Here is a 17,110-nt window from a genome sequence, read left to right on the forward strand (position 1 = left end):
TTTGAAATGGGGGAACAGTATAATCATGATGCTCAGGGTTTATTTAGATTAGGAAAGTGATGGAGTTTAGGACAGGTCAAGGGGAAAGCTAATGCCAACCACTGCACCTGGGCTGCATCTGATCTACAACTATAACTGTCTTTTTACACCAAGATCACTAACTTGAGCAGCCAACTCCATGTGCAGCCCTAGTGGATGTAAGGCACAAGAAGCTTTTGCCTCAGTGTTACTTGTTGGGATCAAACCTCTCTCCCCCACCTGGAGCTGAAGAACATTCCTGGCTGGAGGGACACACACTCGTACAAGTCAAAAGGAAAGGAGTTGATAGAAAAGATCACAGGACTGACCCCAAAGTGGTGTGAGCTTCTAAAGGCAGAAGCAGGCACTCATCTGGTGGAGCTGAGAGACCACGGTGAAGATGGTGCAAAGATCACTGTATTGGAATTAGCAAATGTGATTTTTAAAAAAAAACAATTTTTTGGCCAGCCCTAATCAAGGCATTTCTTACAGTTCTCTCCCATTTGGATTTTCTGATGTCTAATAGGGAATGAGCTCTGATTGAGGCTTTTCCCAGATGCAGAGCATGTGCAGAGTCTCTCTCCACTGTGGATTCTGCGATGTCTGACAAGGTCTGAGCGCTCAATGAAGGTTTTCCTGCACTCAGAGCATGTGTAGGGTCTCTCTCCTCTGTGGATTCCCTGATGCGTGAAAAGGTCTGAACTCCCATTGAAGCTTTTCTCACACTCATGGCATGTGTAGCGTGTCTCTTCCAAGTTGATTCTCTCGTGTGTAATAAGGTCTGAGAGGCTACTTGAGTTTTCCTCTGGCCTCTGCTGAGTCTCACAGACTTTTGCTTTTTCTGGGAGTGTACAACTCCAGGAAACACTCCCTTTGTATCTTCCTGATAACGTCTCATGTAGTTCTACTTGCTCAGCATCTTCCTGCTGGGGATTCTCCTCCTCGTTCTCACTCATCATCCCAACACCTGATTCGAGACAGAGAGAATCCAGACATAGGTCACTCCCTGTGCCTGAGAAAAAGGAAATGTCAGAGACAGGAATAGAATAAGGGATAACCTAGTAGTCTGACATTAAATGACCAAACTTTTCTGTCTGACCTTCCCAGTCAGTGAAACCTGCAATGAAAAACTTTCCCTTGACTTTACTGATTTTGGATTTCCTGTCTTGTTGAATGGGTCCCTGGGAGCTGCCAGGCAAATAACCATGGAAAAGGGGAGTAGATGTGAGCTTTGTTGGTTGGGAGATTTGACTGGGTTTTGTCTCCTTGTGAGATGGGCAAATTGGAGGGGCTCTTGCAGCTTTTCTGATGATTGAGTTAAAAGCTGCCACTACCTTTTGTTTTCAAAATAGCTCAGCCCTCAGTGTGTTCAGCCTGTCTGAAAACGTGGCCAACATTTCTGTTGCCCAAATGGCAGCTGAGTTCTTCTGAAAATCTGGCTCTAGGGGTGAGTATGAGACCTTCTGAAAACTCTGGCCTCTGTGTCTGGAAGCTCTAAGAACCTTCAGAACTTTTATCTTGTGTGAGAGCCTGATGAGAAAACCTTCCTTCTGTAGAACTCAGCAGAGATTTTCTCATTGACTTACAATCACAATGTTTCATCTTGATCTCAGGTTTAGATACCAACAAAATGCATTTATTGTATTTTTACATGCAATGTAGCAAACACTCCTAGTTGGGCAGAGGGATAGAAGTAGGTCTGCCACTAAACCACATTGCCTTTCATCAGTAGCTACCTGAGCAAGGTAGTAACCAGTGAGCAACAGGTGAAAGGCTCATTGTCCATGCTTAGAACACTTCAGCGGCTAGACCTCAGGAATGGAAGAGGCTAATGATCAGTTTCTCTGGAATAGTTACTTCCAAAGAGTGGGATGAAAGTTTTTGCCTGAATATTTTATTTGCTGAAATATTTTGGTTAGCCCAAAATGATTTTTTGGTTTTGCTTCAGCAAGAAAATTAGAAAAAAAAATTCAACTTGGGTCAACCTGAATGTCTATTATTGTTATTATAACGTTGGTTAGGCTAGCTAGCAAGGAGGGGGATAATTTGCACGTCTATTTGTGTAAAAGGGCATGCAGCCTCGACTTCCAGGTGCACAGGGGAAACATGCCCATATTCTGTTACTAGTCAGTGGGAAGCTTTGATTTTTAAATGGTCTCCAAAGCCCTTCCCAACATCATGTAGAAGAAGGGGGAATCAGGAAAAAACATGGATTTGTTTAAATTGGAAACGAAAAATTGAATATTTTCTGATGTGAATTCACTTTTTCCTGACTAGGAATTGAACCGAGGCCATAGCAGTGAAAATGCCAAATCCTAACCCACTAGGCCACCAGTGAAGTGATAACAACACTTTTCTTCTCACTTATGCTACACTTCCTTAGGCTACTTTCTGTCCAATTTTTGAAGTAGCTCCATTGTCCACTCCCTGAGGAGCTAAGAGCAAAGAGTGCAGGAACCCCTGTGTTCAGGATTACCACCTGAGCCTAACCCAAGCCACTGAAACAAACTCAAATGATGTTTCAGCTTCCTCTAGCAGGATGACAGAGCAATACAAAGAAAACCCATGAGAAACAATCCTCCTCTGCTTTCATTTATCCCATCGCAACCCTCTCAGCAACCAACTCTTGCAGGAAGGACACCTAGCTGATAGGAGCTCTGGCAAGAGACCAAGGGAAGGGTGTTGCTCCCCTTGGGTGTGAGCTGATCACATTATGACTCCGTGTAACGGGGCTCTGAGCTTTGTCAACTTGTGAGTTCTGTGTCCTCAACAAGCAGTCAAACTGGACCCCCCCAGACCCTTCTGCTAGGAACATGGGGATTGCACAACAGCTACAAGCTCTTTTTCCTTCTTGTCCTCCTCTGCTTCCCCCCAAATGGTTATATCAGACACTGGAATGATCTAAGGACCTGCAGGTTTCCCTCACCCACCTTTTAAGTCAAACAGGGCAAACTGTAAAAAGGCAAAAATGAACCACTCATCTGGACAAGTTAAGGAATAATAGTGCTGCGAACAGTTCAAACAGCTTCAAAAGTTACTGTGTGGGAATCAGGAAAATTATTACAGAAAAAGAAAGTATTGATAGCCCTAGAGGTTTTTATGGTGTTGATCTCTCTGACAGATTCTCTGATGGGTAGCATGAGTTGTGAGCCAAGAGAAGGTCTTCCCACACTCACTGCATTGACAGGGCCTCTCTTCTCTGTGGATTCTCTTCTGAGTAAAAAGGTTTGAACTGCGATGAAGGTTTTGCCACACTCACTGCATTGATAGGGCCTCTCCCCAGTGTGGATTCTATGATGTTCAGAGAGGGTTGAGCTGCTAGTGAAGCTTTTCCTACAGTCACTGCATTCATAGGGCCTCTCCCTTGCCTGGATTCTCATAGATTCATAGATTCTAGAGTCAGAAGGGACCAATGTGATCATCTAGTCCGACCCCCTGCACAACGCAGGCCACAGAACCTTACTCATCCACTTCTATAACAAACCCCTAACCTATGTCAGAGTTATTGAAGTCTTCAGATTGTGGTTTGAAGACCTCAAGCTGCGGAAAATCCACCAGCAAGTGACCCATGCCCCACGCTGCAGGGGAAGGCGAAAAACCTCCAGGACCTCTGCCAATCTGCCCTGGAGGAAAATTCCTTCCCGACCCCAAATATGGCGATCAGCTAAACCCTGAGCGTGTGGGCAAGACTCACCAGCCAGAACTCAAAAAAGAATTCTCTTCAGTAACTCAGATCCCATCCCAAATGGTCTCCAAAGCCCTTCCCAACATCATGTAGAAGAAGGGGGAATCAGGAAAAAACATGGATTTGTTTAAATTGGAAACGAAAAATTGAATCAAAGATCAATTGCCAAAATTAGGCACTCCCATCATATCATCCCTTCCATAAACTTATCAAGCTTAATCTTAAAGACAGATATGTCTTTTGCCCCCACTACTCCCCTTGGAAGGCTGTTCCAGAACTTCACTCCTCTAATGGTTAGATACCTTCGTCTAATTTCAAGTCTAAAATTCCTAGTGTCCAGTTTATACCCATTCGTTCTTGTATCTACATTGGTACTAAGCTTAAATAATTCCTCTCCCTCCCTAATATTAATCTCTCTGATATATTTATAAAGAGCAAGCATATCCCCCCTCAGCCTTTTTTTGGCTAGACTAAACAAGCCAAGCTCTTTGAGTCTCCTTTCATATGACAGGTTTTCCATTCCTCGGATCATCCTAGTAGCCCGTCTCTGAACCTGTTCCAGTTTGAATTCATCCTTCTTAAACATGGGAGACCAGAACTGCACACAGTATTCCAGATGGGGTCTCACCAGCGCCTTATATAACGGTACTAACACATCCTTATCTTTGCTGGAAATACCTCACCTGATGCATCCTAAAACCGCATTAGCTTTTTTAACTGTCATATCACATTGGCGGCTCATAGTCATCCTGTAATCTACCAATACCCCAAGGTCCTTCTCCTCCTCTGTTGCTTCCAACTGATGCGTCCCCAATGTATATCTAAAATTCTTATTATTAATCCCTAAGTGCATGACCTTGCACTTTTCACTATTAAATTTCATCCTATTACTATTACTCCAGTTTACAAGGTCATCCAGATCTTCCTGGATGATATCCCGGTCCTTCTCTGTGTTAGCAATACCCCCCAGCTTCGTGTCATCCACGAACTTTATTAGCACATTCCCGCTTTTTGTGCCAAGGTCAGTAACAAAAAGGTTAAATAAGATTGGTCCCAGAACCGATCCTTGAGGAACTCCACTAGTAACCTCCTTCCAGCCTGACAGTTCACCCTTCAGTATGACCTGTTGTAGTCTCCCCTTTAACCAGTTCCTTATCCACCTTTCAATTTTCATATTAATCCCCATCCATAGGGTACAACCCTTGAGTTTACCGATTCATTAAAAATTCTCGCTAATGGGCTTGCAATTTCATGTGCCAGTTCTTTTAATATTCTCGGATGAAGATTGTCCAGGCGCTCCAATTTTGTCCCATTAAGCTGTTCAAGTATGGCTTCTACCTCAGATGTGGTAATATCCACCTCCATATCCTCATTCCCGTTTGTCATCCTTCCTTTTCCCCTAAGCTCCCCATTAGCCTTATTAAAGACTGAGGTAAAGTACTTATTTAGATATTGGGCCATGCCTAGGTTACCCTTAACCTCCTTTCCATCTTCCGTGTTTAGCGGTCCCACTTCTTCTTTCTTTGTTTTCTTCTTATTTATATGGTTAAAGAACCTTTCACTATTGGTTTTAATTCCCTTTGCAAGGTTCAACTCTACTTGGCTTTTAGCCTTTCTCACTTTATCCCTACATGTTCTGACCTCACTAAGATAGCTTTCCTTGACTGTTCAAATTAAGTGGTTCATCAAGACACACTTGATCGACAGTGGATCATGTGAGAAGCCCATCTACACTGAGTGGACTGTTATGGAAATGTGTTGTCTGGAATCTAGGTAATGGCTTCCTGCCATGACTGAGGGAAAATAGGCATGAACATGTGACTTGCCCATGTGACTCCAAACTCCATCCGGTTGCTCTAATTTTCCACAGTAAGAACCATGGGATGCCCTCCACATGGCAAAAGCTATAAAAGGCCCTGGAGACACCTCCATTTTGTTTTCAATCCTGCTTCTTACCTCCGGAGGAACTTTGCTACAGACTGAAGCTCTGAGCAAAGGACTGAATGAGCCATCCCAGCTGTGGATGGACTCCAGAGACTTGACTTAAACCAGCAGTTTATTCCATCACTGCTACAAGCCTGAACCAAGAACTTTCCCATAATGGATGTAATTTATTCCCTTAGCCAATTTTAACTCCTCCCTTTCTTTCTCTTTATGAATAAGCCTTTAGATATTAGATACTAAAGGACTGGAACTAGCATGATTTTTGGGTAAGATTTAAGTTGTATATTGACCTGGGAGTGGCTGGCCCTTTGAGATCAGAAGAAACTATTATTTAATGACACTGGTTGTAAAGAACCGCTCATCTTTGAACCCAGTATTTTTGGTAGCGATATAAGAACTGGAATGCCTGAGAAAACTGCCTTTATGTTTCTTGTTGGCCAGTGTGGTGAAACAGGAGTTTATTTTTGTGGTTGGTTTGGTCTATCTTATAAAAGAACAGGAGTACTTGTGGCACCTAAGAGACTAACAAATTTATCTGAGCATTAGCTTTTGTGGGCTACAGTCCACTTTATCAGATGCATGCTTATGCTCAAATACATTTGTTAATCTCTTAGGTGCCACAAGTACTCCTGTTCTTTCTGTGGATAGAGACTAACATGGCTGCTACTCTGAAACTTATAAAAGAATATCCACCAGTTTTGGGTTGTGTTTGCCCTATTTCTCAGCAGTTCGTCCTGAATTTGGCATCCTCAGTTGTGACCCTCTAAGGCTCGGTGACAGGGTGCCAAGAGAGGGGGCTGGGTCATGGATTTACAGGGAGTTAGGTGACGCAACCTTCATACAGTCTCCCTTGGGACCGCTCTCTTTAGGATATGTCTAAGGTGCAACAGGGAGTCAGCTGCCTTCCAGGCTGAGTCTCACACTAGTGTATTAAAAATGGCTGTGGAGACATTGCTTTGATGTTAGGGCTCCACTTGGAGTTCAGACCATCCAGCCCACCCACCCTCCCTAACCCCTGGCTTGAGATCCCAAGCTACAGCCCAACCAACAGCACCTACATCGTTATTGGTAGTGAGTCAGCATGGACTCTGGCTGGGAGGCAGCTTCCAGACACAGTGCAGACATACCCTTAATGAGTGACACGCTCACTTTAGCTTTTTCCAAGGATGAACCCTGGTTCCCCTTAGAACCATAGAGTTAAAAGGATCACAAAGGTCATCTAGTCTAACCCCCTGCCAAGGTGCGGGATTTGCTGTGACTAAACCAGATTCCTTTTGAAAACTCCAGTGAATAACCTTCCACCACCGCCCTAGGCGTCTGTTCCATTGTCCTACGGTTCTTCCAGTTAGGAAGTTGTTCCTGATATTTAATCTAAATCTGGTGTGCTGTAGTTTGAACCTCCTGCTTCTTGTCCTGTCCTCTGTGACAAGAGAGAAGAACTGTAGAGGGGAAGACCAGCAAGGACCACAACCCGCCCGTTGGGCTACAGAGCCAGGAAAGCCACCTCCAACACTCCGGAAGCTGAGGGGAGGAACAGGAAGCAGAAGTACAAAAGGAGGGGGCCCTGCAGCTCAGTTGGGCTGGAGCTACCGCAGGAGACAAACACTTATCACCCGCTGCAGGAGTGAGACACTGAGGACTTGCTGGGGCAGCCACCAGAGGACTGGCCAGAATTCCCAGGGTCACCAGCCAGTCGAGGTGCCAACGAGCTGATGGTGCTGCCACAGACCACCGACCCTGTGGAAATGGAGGCTAGAGGTACCAAACCCTGGGGACTGTTAGAAGTCGCTCAGGGAAACTAGACCATCGTCTGACTGAGTGTTGGCCTGACACTAAGTAAGGGTGTTGTGGACAGATCCCCGCTGATCCACTGGCAGATTACACTGCCACTGCTAGGGCCCAGGACTGGGACCCAGTGCAGTCAGGCGGGCCAGGATTCCCCTACCTCCTGCCACCCCACCTTCGGCCAGAAGGCCTGTGTTGGTCGACCATCCGCCGAGCTAGGACGCTAGACTGTTTGGTGCTCGCCCCTGCCTGAGCCCTGGACTGTTTAGTGCTCGCACTGAGCAAAAGCCCTAATTGTTTGCTGTCCCACCCTGCCTGAGGGCCTGGGCTTGGAGACTTTGCAGCTCTGCCCTGAGACAGACCAGGAGGGTCGGCCCCACATGCTCTCACAGCCTTTCGAGTATTTGAAAACCACTGTCACATCCCCTCATTAACTCATTTCCAAACTAAACACACCCAGTTCCATCAGCCTTTGCTTACTGGTTTGTGTTCCATCCCTTTGATCATCTTTGTCACATGCCTCTGATTCTTTCCAGTTTCTCTACATCATGTCTAGTCACTGATGACCAAAACTGGACGCAGGACTCCCCTGAGGCCTAACCAGTGCTGAGAAGAGCAGTACTATCACCACCTGTGATTTGCATGCTATGCTTCTCTTAATGCATTAGCTTCTTTTTTGCAGCATCATCACACTGTTGACCTCATGTTGAGGTTGTGATCCACAACTCCCAGATCCTTCTCAGCGGTGCTGCTGCCATGCCAGTTATCCCCCAGTCAGGATTTGTGCATTGGGTTTTTCTTCATGAACTGTAGCACCTTGCACTTGTCTTTGTTCCATTTCATTGTTGTCTGTAGCCCAGTTTGCCAATTTATCACGATTCCTTTGAAGTTTTGTTCTAGCCTCCAAAGTGTTGACAACCCCCCCAGCTTTGTGTCGTCTGCAAATTTGATCAGTATGCTCTCTATTCCTACATCCAGGTAGTTAATGAAGACGTTAAATAGCAACAGACACAAAACAGATCCCTGTGAAACCCCATTTGAGAAATCCCTCCAATCTGACATCATTCCAATAATAGTTATTCTTTGCTTGTGGTTGTGTAACCAATTATATATCCACTTAATGGGAGTTCTGTTGAGCCTGCATTTCTCCAGCTTACTCATGGGACTGTGTCAAAAACCTTCTTGAAGTCCAGGTCTATTTTAACCACCAAACCAGTTGCCCTATCAAAGAAGGATATCAGGCTGGTTTGTCATGCTATGTTCCTAGTAAATCCATGCTGGCTGCTGTCGGTTACCCCTTCATCTTCTGGGTATTCGCAAATTGAATGTTTTATACTTTGTTCTAGTAGATTCCCTGGTGTTGAGGTCAGGCTGACTAGTCAATATTTCCCCAGCTCCTCCTTTTTCCCCTTTGTAGAGATGGGCACTATGTTAACCCTTCTTCAGTCTTCTGGGAACTCTTCTGTCATCTGAGTTTGCAAATATTGCCAGAGGCTCTGAGATTCCATCAGCTCATCCAGGAGTGAACAGCAAGAAAGGAGGTGGGGGGCTGGCTTTGGGGATTAAGAGCCCTGTTATCAACATTTGAGCTGTTGAGCTTGAACTGATGGCTATCCATCCATGAGGAGTCATCAGAGGGAGGCGGAGGTTTCAGTTTGGACAGAAGGAGACAGGTCTGGAGTAGAGTGGTAGATCTGTGATTCATCAGCATATGGACAGTAGCTGAATTTGTGTTTGGGGGTGAGATTTCCCAGAGATAAAGTGCAGAGGAAGTGACCAAGGACTGAGCCCCTTAGAACTCCCACAGAAGAGTGGAGTGGGGGTGAGGACGATCTTCCTAAGGACATGTTGAAGAAGTGGTTACAGAGGTAGGAGGAGAACCAGGAAGCAGACAAGATGTCAAGATGAAGACCACGGTCAGTAGTATTAAAGGAGGCTGATGGGTCAAGAAGAATAAGGGTGGAGCACTGGTTCTGAGCTTTGCTTAGGGAGAGGTCATTAGAGACTATGGCAAAAGCATTCTCAGTGAAGGGCCCCAAATATCTGCCTCCCTGAAACCTTCCCTTCCCACTGCCACCAGATCCTTCCTGCCCCTTGGAGCAACCACTCCCCATCCCCTTTCCACTATCCTCAGTCTTTTCCACTTCCAAGTATCCCACATCTCCTACCCAATCCCACCCGCTCCAACAGCATCACTGCTGGGACCTCCACCCCTTTTCTCCATTCCCAGGCTCCCACTCCCCCATACTACCACATTCCTTGTTCCCAGGAGATTCTGTCTCTGATTCGTCATCTCCTCTTACTTCCATGGTACCCATCCCTCCCTGATCCCCTCTAGTCTTCCACATACCTATCCCTTTCCTCCCACTACACTCAGCGTTCCCTCCCTTGTGACACCCCACAAGCACTAGCTCCCATCATCTTCTCCTCTCCCATGCTCACTGCTCTTCTTCCCCCTACCCCACAAGAACTCCTGAATAGGAACCTCACACTGCTCTCATAGTCGTTGGTTGGTTGGGTCAAGAGGACATGCTGTGGCCACTGCCTCTGAGCTACACCCATTCATCTGAGTAGAAGCCGTACCACTGTTAACTTTCAGACTAGGTGTATTGTGCGTTTTGTTTGCATTCTGAATGAGTTCCTCTTAGACGTTTCCCCCGATTCCAAAATTTCAGGGCTGAGAACAATATTTTAAAGTCTTCTAAAATCCGCTTGCAGACTCTGGCCTCTTCTGAGCTGCAGAGTTTTGTCAGCATAGCTCTGTTTGTTAGGGATGCAAAAAACCACATCCTTAATTGATATAATTATGCTGAGAAAATCTCTCATGCAGACACAGAATGCTGAAAATGTCTGTTAGAAAAATAAGGAAATTAAATGCCCATAACCTACATAAATACCAAGTATAGGTTGCCCAGTTCTGCTGCATGCCTTTCCACTAGGTGGGTGGTGGCTAAACTCAAACCTCTGAAAACCAGAAAAGGAAGAGTTAATATACACATCACCCCTAAAATGTAACTTTAACTCTGCCCCAGCCCTGCAGCTGGCACTAGCCACTGGGAATGGCTCAGTAAGGCTGGTGCAAAGGTTAACAAACTAACAAAGGAAGAGGACGTTTCTCCATTTCTTGAAGTCGTCAAGTCGCAGTGGATGCCTTTCTGGGGGAGGATTTAGTCCAACACAAGGTATTCAGCTCAGTACAGCAGTAACTGGATGAAATTCTATGACGTGTGTTATACAGGAGGTCAGACTAGATGACCTAATAGCCCTTTCTATGATTCTACAATAGCTATGAAGGATTAAGAACGTGCCATTGTCTGTGTTGTGTTCACAGATGGGAATCCAGGCATTTCTCCACATGCCTCCAGCCGTGTGCACTGGGTCAGTTGTAGCTGTAACTGGATGGTGGCGGGAGGAGTTGGAGCAGCTTGGCAGAGCTGTGACTGTGATATGAAGGGAGGTGCATGTGAACCCTGAGGGACCTAGTCTGCCCCATTTCAATGCACTCAGTGGGCTGTTGCTGAGACAGGGCAGAGCAGAGGTGGCATTGTGGGGGTGGCGTGAACCTTAACTCTTCATTTACCCTTCTAAAAACGGAGGGGATTGGAATCCTTACCCAGCAAGGTCACATTCTCATAGTTCTCCTGCACAACGTCTCTGCAGAGGGCTCTTTGACGGGGGTCCAGCAGAGCCCACTCATCCCTGGTGAAATACATAGCCACCTCCTCGAAGATCACCGGCCCCTGAAAGAGCAAGAGCCCCCCACTCACAACCTGCTGCCCCACTCACAGCCCCACTATTCATGGGGGAGAGGAGCCAATCAAATGGAAGCTGCGGCAGGCTCACAGTCAGCAGGGTCCCACCCCCACTCTGCTCAGAGCAGCCAGAAGACAAAACAGGAGGGGAGCTAGAGATCCCCTCACCCCCTAGCAGACAGAGGGGGAAGGGTCTTCTCATCCATCACACACCTACAAGCCAGAGGCTGATGCGGGGGATGGGGCCCCCAGCAGGCTCCAGGGTTACTCCCCAGTAGGAACCCCAACAGGCTTCCCATTGCCAACAGCTGGAAGGAAGGGGAGGGGTTATCTACTCTAGGCCCCACTGGTGGTGAACCTTCCACCCCTCCTTCCAATCTCCTAGCAGCCTCTGGCCAGTAGGTTCATCTTCTCGCACTGGGAATATGATACATTTCCCCAGCACTGTCCAGGGTTCCCCCACCTGCCCCATTCTACAAATAGGGTAATTTCCTCTCCTAAACCCTATGGGTCTGTTCCCGGAATCCAGGACTTGGGTTAAACAATTCCCAGCAAGTTTGTCACATGCCTTCTCCCCCTCCCTTTTTCCGCCCTGGGTATTTCCTGCCCCCATCCCACCTCCACACTGAGGTCCCCCAAAGATCCCAGGCCCTCAGTATTTCCTGCCCCTCAACTTCCAGCAGGAACCCACCAGCAACCCCGCAATAATCCCTACCTGGACTGGCTCCACTACAGCCAGTTCCCTTCCCTGTCCTGTGGGAGGCTGGGACAATCTGGAGCCAAAGATGAGTGTTACTCTGCCTCCTGTCAGGGTGAGAAGGGTGACAGGGAAGATTTCAGAAGGACCTTTAGTTCCTGTCACATCATGATCTTCCCCGGCCCTTTCACTGCTTTGAGCAGGGGGCTGGACTAGATGATCTCCTGAGGTCCCTTCCAACACTAATAATCTATGATACTCATGTTTCTGACTCACATGCTGGGAAAACATTCCATCACTTTATCACAGCCCAGACCCAACCACCAGTGCTAAACCCACTGTGCTAGTTTTAAAACCCTGAGGGCAACTCCCGCAACAGTGGGGACCAGGTGGAGGCAGAGACAGGACAAAGTCTGCCCAGTGTAGGTGCAGTAAATTAAATGAAGTTTGCTGGTGATAGCTGGAAGGTTTGGTCAATAGAGACAAATAGTGGACCAAGAAGTGGGGCTCACTTCCATTTTATGTATTATGTTCCTCACCCTCATGCTTCAGGGTTTCAGCCACAACTGCTAGCGGTCAGGAAGGAATTTTCCCCCTTTATGTATTTTTAGAGGGTTTTTTTTATTTCTTTCCTCTGAAGCTTCAGGAACGGCCAGAGAAGAAGACAGGTTATTGGGCTGTGTGTCTCTCTCTCTCTCTCTCTCTCTCTCTCTCTCTCTCTCTCTCTCTCTCTCTCTCTCTCTCTCTGTGCTTCCATGCTCAGAGTCTAACTGATCATTATAGGTGGGATGGGGAAGAAATTTTCCCCCTGGGTCAGGTTGTAGGTGACCTGGGGGGGTTCCACCTTCCTCTGCAGCGTGGGGTGTGGGGCACTCACTGGGATCACTCAGAAATATCTCACTTAACGATTTCCCTGCCACTGCAGGGGTCGGCGGCACTGGGGCACCTCGGTCCCTCCTTTTCTCTGCCTGGGGCATATAACAGTCTAGTCTCCTGTGGTCTGCAAGACTTTGGCCTCACTCCAGCTGTTGGGTTTAGTGGGCGGGTGCTAGGGAGTGTTGGCAGCCAGTGCTAGACAGGAGGTCAGACCAGATGATCCAATCGTCCCTTCTGGCCTTAGACTTTATGACTGGATGTGCGCAGGTTTGGGAGCTTGTGACCTTCCCACCCTCCACTTATTTCTCCTTCATTTTCTGTCTTCTCTTTCCCCCCCTCCCCTCCCTCTGCCTGGGAGACTTAGTGACCAACGATCCCTGGGTTCCTTTGTTCTCCTGCGATCGCTGACAGCACTCAATGCCGGTTTGCATCAAAACTTTCTGCTTCATCCCCATTTCTACTAACCACCTCAGGGGTTTCAGTCTTGCTGGTTGGGAGACAGGCAATGAAAGAGTTACTGCGCACAGCTGCAAACAGCCTCATTTCACAGCTGAAATAAATAAGTAAGTACCACTTATTGGAAGCCAAATCTTTTCTGACCCCTAAATATTTACTATAAAAGTAAGAATACAACATGTATCCGTGCTGAGTCTATATATAACTTATATTTCAAGAGGCTGGCAGAGAACACTGACCACAATGAACAGGGGAGTGCAGGAGTGGGGGAGTAAGATTTTCTTTGCTTTTGATCATAATGAAACACTCAACATCTCACAGCCTCCTGACTGCCTTTCCTGAGCCCCCAGGGGTCACAAACTACCAGCTGAGGAACACGAGCCTAGATCATTCTTTTGTATCGGCATTGACTACGCATGGGAAGAGAGTGCTAAATGGTACCCGGACAAAGTGTGAATGAACCCAGTGCAATGGCATATATGGACCAACCTTGGGAACTGTTCATTCCAGTAACACCCACGTTTTGAACTCTCTACCTTACTTCACTGTAAAAAGAAGACAAAAGTTCATAAGATCTTACAATAACCTCTAGCAACAAGTTGATGAAAAGTAGGTTAAATTCTTTTCAGCCATGAATTCCATGCACAGGTGCAAGATGACCAATGACAGAAAATTAAATTAGTCCAAACAAAAGGGGGCTAATGATGTCGTTCAGGGCCAGTACTAAGCTCTATGCTTGATAAACAAGAAAACATGGCAACAAAGTTACCTAGGCCAAATTTGACCTTAGGGACATGCATTTAATTAGTAAACAAAATAATAAAAAATTAACTATGCCACCTACTTTTATTCCTTTTGGGACTTTTAAAAAGAGATGGGAGGAGGGGGAGAAAATCATCTTCCACCTCACCCCTGACATGGCAACACTGCTACTAATCTGATATATTTCCTTTCTGAGAGGCTTTGTTTTCATTATATTTTAATTTGTGTTCCTGCCTCTTTCTCCTCATGATGCACGTTCATTAATTGCACTTCATTTTGATCTTAGTTCTATCCTGTTTCTCAGAAAGGCTGTAAGGGCTTGTCAGTTAAAATATGTTCCAAAGAGACCCATTGCTCCCGGGATTAGTGACTTCCTTAAAGTCTCTCAGTGCTTATACGTTAAACTAGTTTTCTAAAAAGAACCTCTTTTTAAGAGCAGGATTAGTAATGAAGCTTACCCTGTTTCCCACAAGCCACTGCCTCTGTGCCTTTACTCTCCGGTGCAACACCTTCAAATAATTCTGCTGAGGATGTTTCCCAGAAATTAATAATCGGGATGGCTAGGAATGTATTGGGAGAAAAAAAATTAAGATTCTATCTTAAATGAATAAAATCATTCCAAGAAAAATAAATTAATGTAAGGCATAATGTAAGCATAAAAAAAAAAGTTTAGAGCAAAAAGTTAATTAAAAGAACCAAACAAACATTGCAGTCTTAAAGTAGTGCAGGTTATGCAAATAGATAGATAGATAGATAGATAGATAGATAGATAGATAGATAGATAGATAGATAGATAGATAGATAGATAGATAGATAGATAGATAGATAGATAGATAGATAGATAGATAGATAGATAGATAGATAGAATTGCTGTTTTAACCAAATTAGATGCTAATAGCTGTTTTATTTATTTAAAGTGTAAAAATCAGCCACAATCTATGTCACAAGAGGTAAATAGTGCACTAAAATAATTATAGGTTAAAAATGTGAATACATTACCAATTTAGAGTCACAACAAAAAAGTCTGTTTTTTTAAAAAACTCTAACTATACTAACAAACTTTCAAATAAATATGTTTAAAAAAAACTCAGCCTTTGTAATTTTTTTTTAAAAGTATCAAGCAGCCACTCAAACACAGGAAAAGTTGTCAAAGACTTAGTGGTCTTTAAAAAAAAGCTTTAAAATAGACTATGTAAACTTAATTAAAAACACTATTAATATTACTGCAATTAAAACTGCAAAATAAAATTCTTAAAATTAATGTAGTCAGTTAAAAATGCAATAATTAAAGAAAGCAAAGGCAAAAAAATGAGTACTAGAAAAACTGCAAAACACTTTAAATGCTTATGTGACATTGATGAGCTAAAATTTTTAAGAGACAAGTCAGTTGAAAATATACTGGTGCAAGAACAAAGTAACATCACTTCCCATTGTTACACAGCTTCCAGGTGCTGGAGGCTGCGCTCTCCTGTTGTTAACATGTTTATTGGTCTGAAATCTCCCCATGGCCAGTTAGAGACGAACACATACCTGTGTTGCTCCCCAGCCCCCGTCGCAGCGTCTCCAGGGGAAGGAGAAGATGGGAGAGGTGAGAATTCAGGCCCTCGCATTCATGGAGAAATCCCCATTGCTTATTAATGGAACTGCTGTTAACTAGGAGATGGTGACAGAGATCAGAGGCCAACAAGGCAGCCGTTGCAGACAGAGCCAGCCCCACAGGGATGCTCCATGGGGAAGGGCGACTCGCTGAGCTGGGCTGTGAGATGGAGCCCAGGATCAGTGACATCACTAGAGTCCCCGACTCCTCCCCAGGGCCAGGGTCGCTCTAACCAGAGGAGACACCACCCCCAGACTCCAGTTCACCTTTGAATCCCAGCAGGACCTCTTGCAGCATGGCACTTTTCAGAGAGAAATCGCTGAGTCTCTTCTCCAGCTCCGCAAACAACGGCTCTGGCTTCCAAAACATCCTGTCCTCCCTGCTGGGGAAAGGAGGAGTGAGAAATAGGCCTGAGCCCCAGACTCTGAGCCCAGCAACCCCCAAACTCCAGGAAACTTGGATCTGAGCTTTGCAGCCTGAGATGGTCGTTGTCATGGTGAGTCACCTCAGCCCTGGGCTCCCCAGAGAGACGGGAAGTGGGGAGACACTAGAGCAAGGAACGGAGACATTGTTTAGGAGCTTTCTCAGGGATGCTCTGGTTCTGTGGGGGGTAGATCCACCCCCTACACTGGTTTACTGCAGGAACAAGGGGCACCAGCACTGAGATTATGTAGAAAGGGAGGAGACACAGACCAATGAGTGGGCAGGTTCTACATGCTGACAGTGGCCACAGACAGAGCTCAGATCTCCAGTAGAGAATGAACATGGGCCCTTAAACACCAAAACCCTCAAGCCCTTCAGCTGAAGCAGTAACCCTGGGGTGTCCATCTCATTCGCAGAGAGGGCCAGATTGCCCTGTCCGTTATGGCCTGTGGACAGGGCAACAGGTTAGGACTCTGTGCCCTGCTCCATTCACAGCAGAACCCCCACTGCTCTTCATGGGACACCCACATACAAGGAACAAGGGGAGAATCTGCCCTTCGTATCAGAAATAAAATTTTAGTTCTTAGTATTTTGCCAAGTCTTTGTCTGTCACGCTCAGTGTCACTCAGGAGGAAAACAGCCCCTTCCCGGACACCCTGTAGGGCCCTGCTGGTTCTTCCCTGTGTTTCCCTTCCTTTCCCACCCTCCTTTCTCCATTTCTCTCTTACTTCCCTGTCATTATGTCTCTCCTCTGTTCTTCCCTCCCTACAGCAACCCCCTATTCCCACCACACAAAGTTTTCACTCCCACCCTCTCCCTGATCCACCTGCTCAGGTGATCACCAGGGAACATTCAATGTTGACATCAAACTGTTGCCATTTCAGTTGACACCCCGATGACATTAACAGGGGACAGGAGAGTTCACGCTCTCAGAGCTACGGCTTCAGGCTACTGGAAGACCCAGCAAGGCAAAGCTGTCTCCGTTTACACTGGGGAGGTGCTGAGGGCCAGCAACTCACTTTAACAAATGTGAAAGCTGAGATTCTGCACCTCGGAATACGTGACGTGGCCACATCACATTGAAAAGTAAAAAAAAAATGTTGAGCTGAAACAAA

General features: G+C 46.0%; 1 protein-coding gene across 1 annotated transcript; it reads right to left on the reverse strand.

The window, feature by feature from the left end:
* Positions 1–484: 484 nt before the first annotated feature.
* LOC115642844 (zinc finger protein 436-like) lies at positions 485–15,510 on the reverse strand. The gene is made up of 4 exons (XM_030546538.1): positions 15,506–15,510; positions 11,900–12,071; positions 11,046–11,172; positions 485–985 (listed from the first exon to the last, which is right to left on the reverse strand). The coding sequence occupies exons 3-4, from the start codon at positions 11,143–11,145 to the stop codon at positions 489–491; spliced, it is 597 nt and encodes a 198-aa protein (XP_030402398.1). The 5' UTR covers positions 11,146–11,172; positions 11,900–12,071; positions 15,506–15,510; the 3' UTR covers positions 485–488.
* Between the last annotated feature and the right edge of the window lie 1,600 nt (positions 15,511–17,110).

This window comes from Gopherus evgoodei, unplaced genomic scaffold (genome assembly GCF_007399415.2).
Source record: "Gopherus evgoodei ecotype Sinaloan lineage unplaced genomic scaffold, rGopEvg1_v1.p scaffold_46_arrow_ctg1, whole genome shotgun sequence".
NCBI classification, from domain to species: Eukaryota; Metazoa; Chordata; order Testudines; family Testudinidae; genus Gopherus; species Gopherus evgoodei.

Coding starts and splice junctions, on each gene's coding strand:
- LOC115642844 (XM_030546538.1), bottom strand. CDS start 11,145: ATGTATTTCACCAGGGATGAGTGGGCTCTGCTGGACCCCCGTCAAAGA. Junction 986..11,045: donor TGAGAATGTGACCTTGCTGG/GTAAGGATTCCA, acceptor GTCTCGAATCAG/GTGTTGGGATGATGAGTGAG.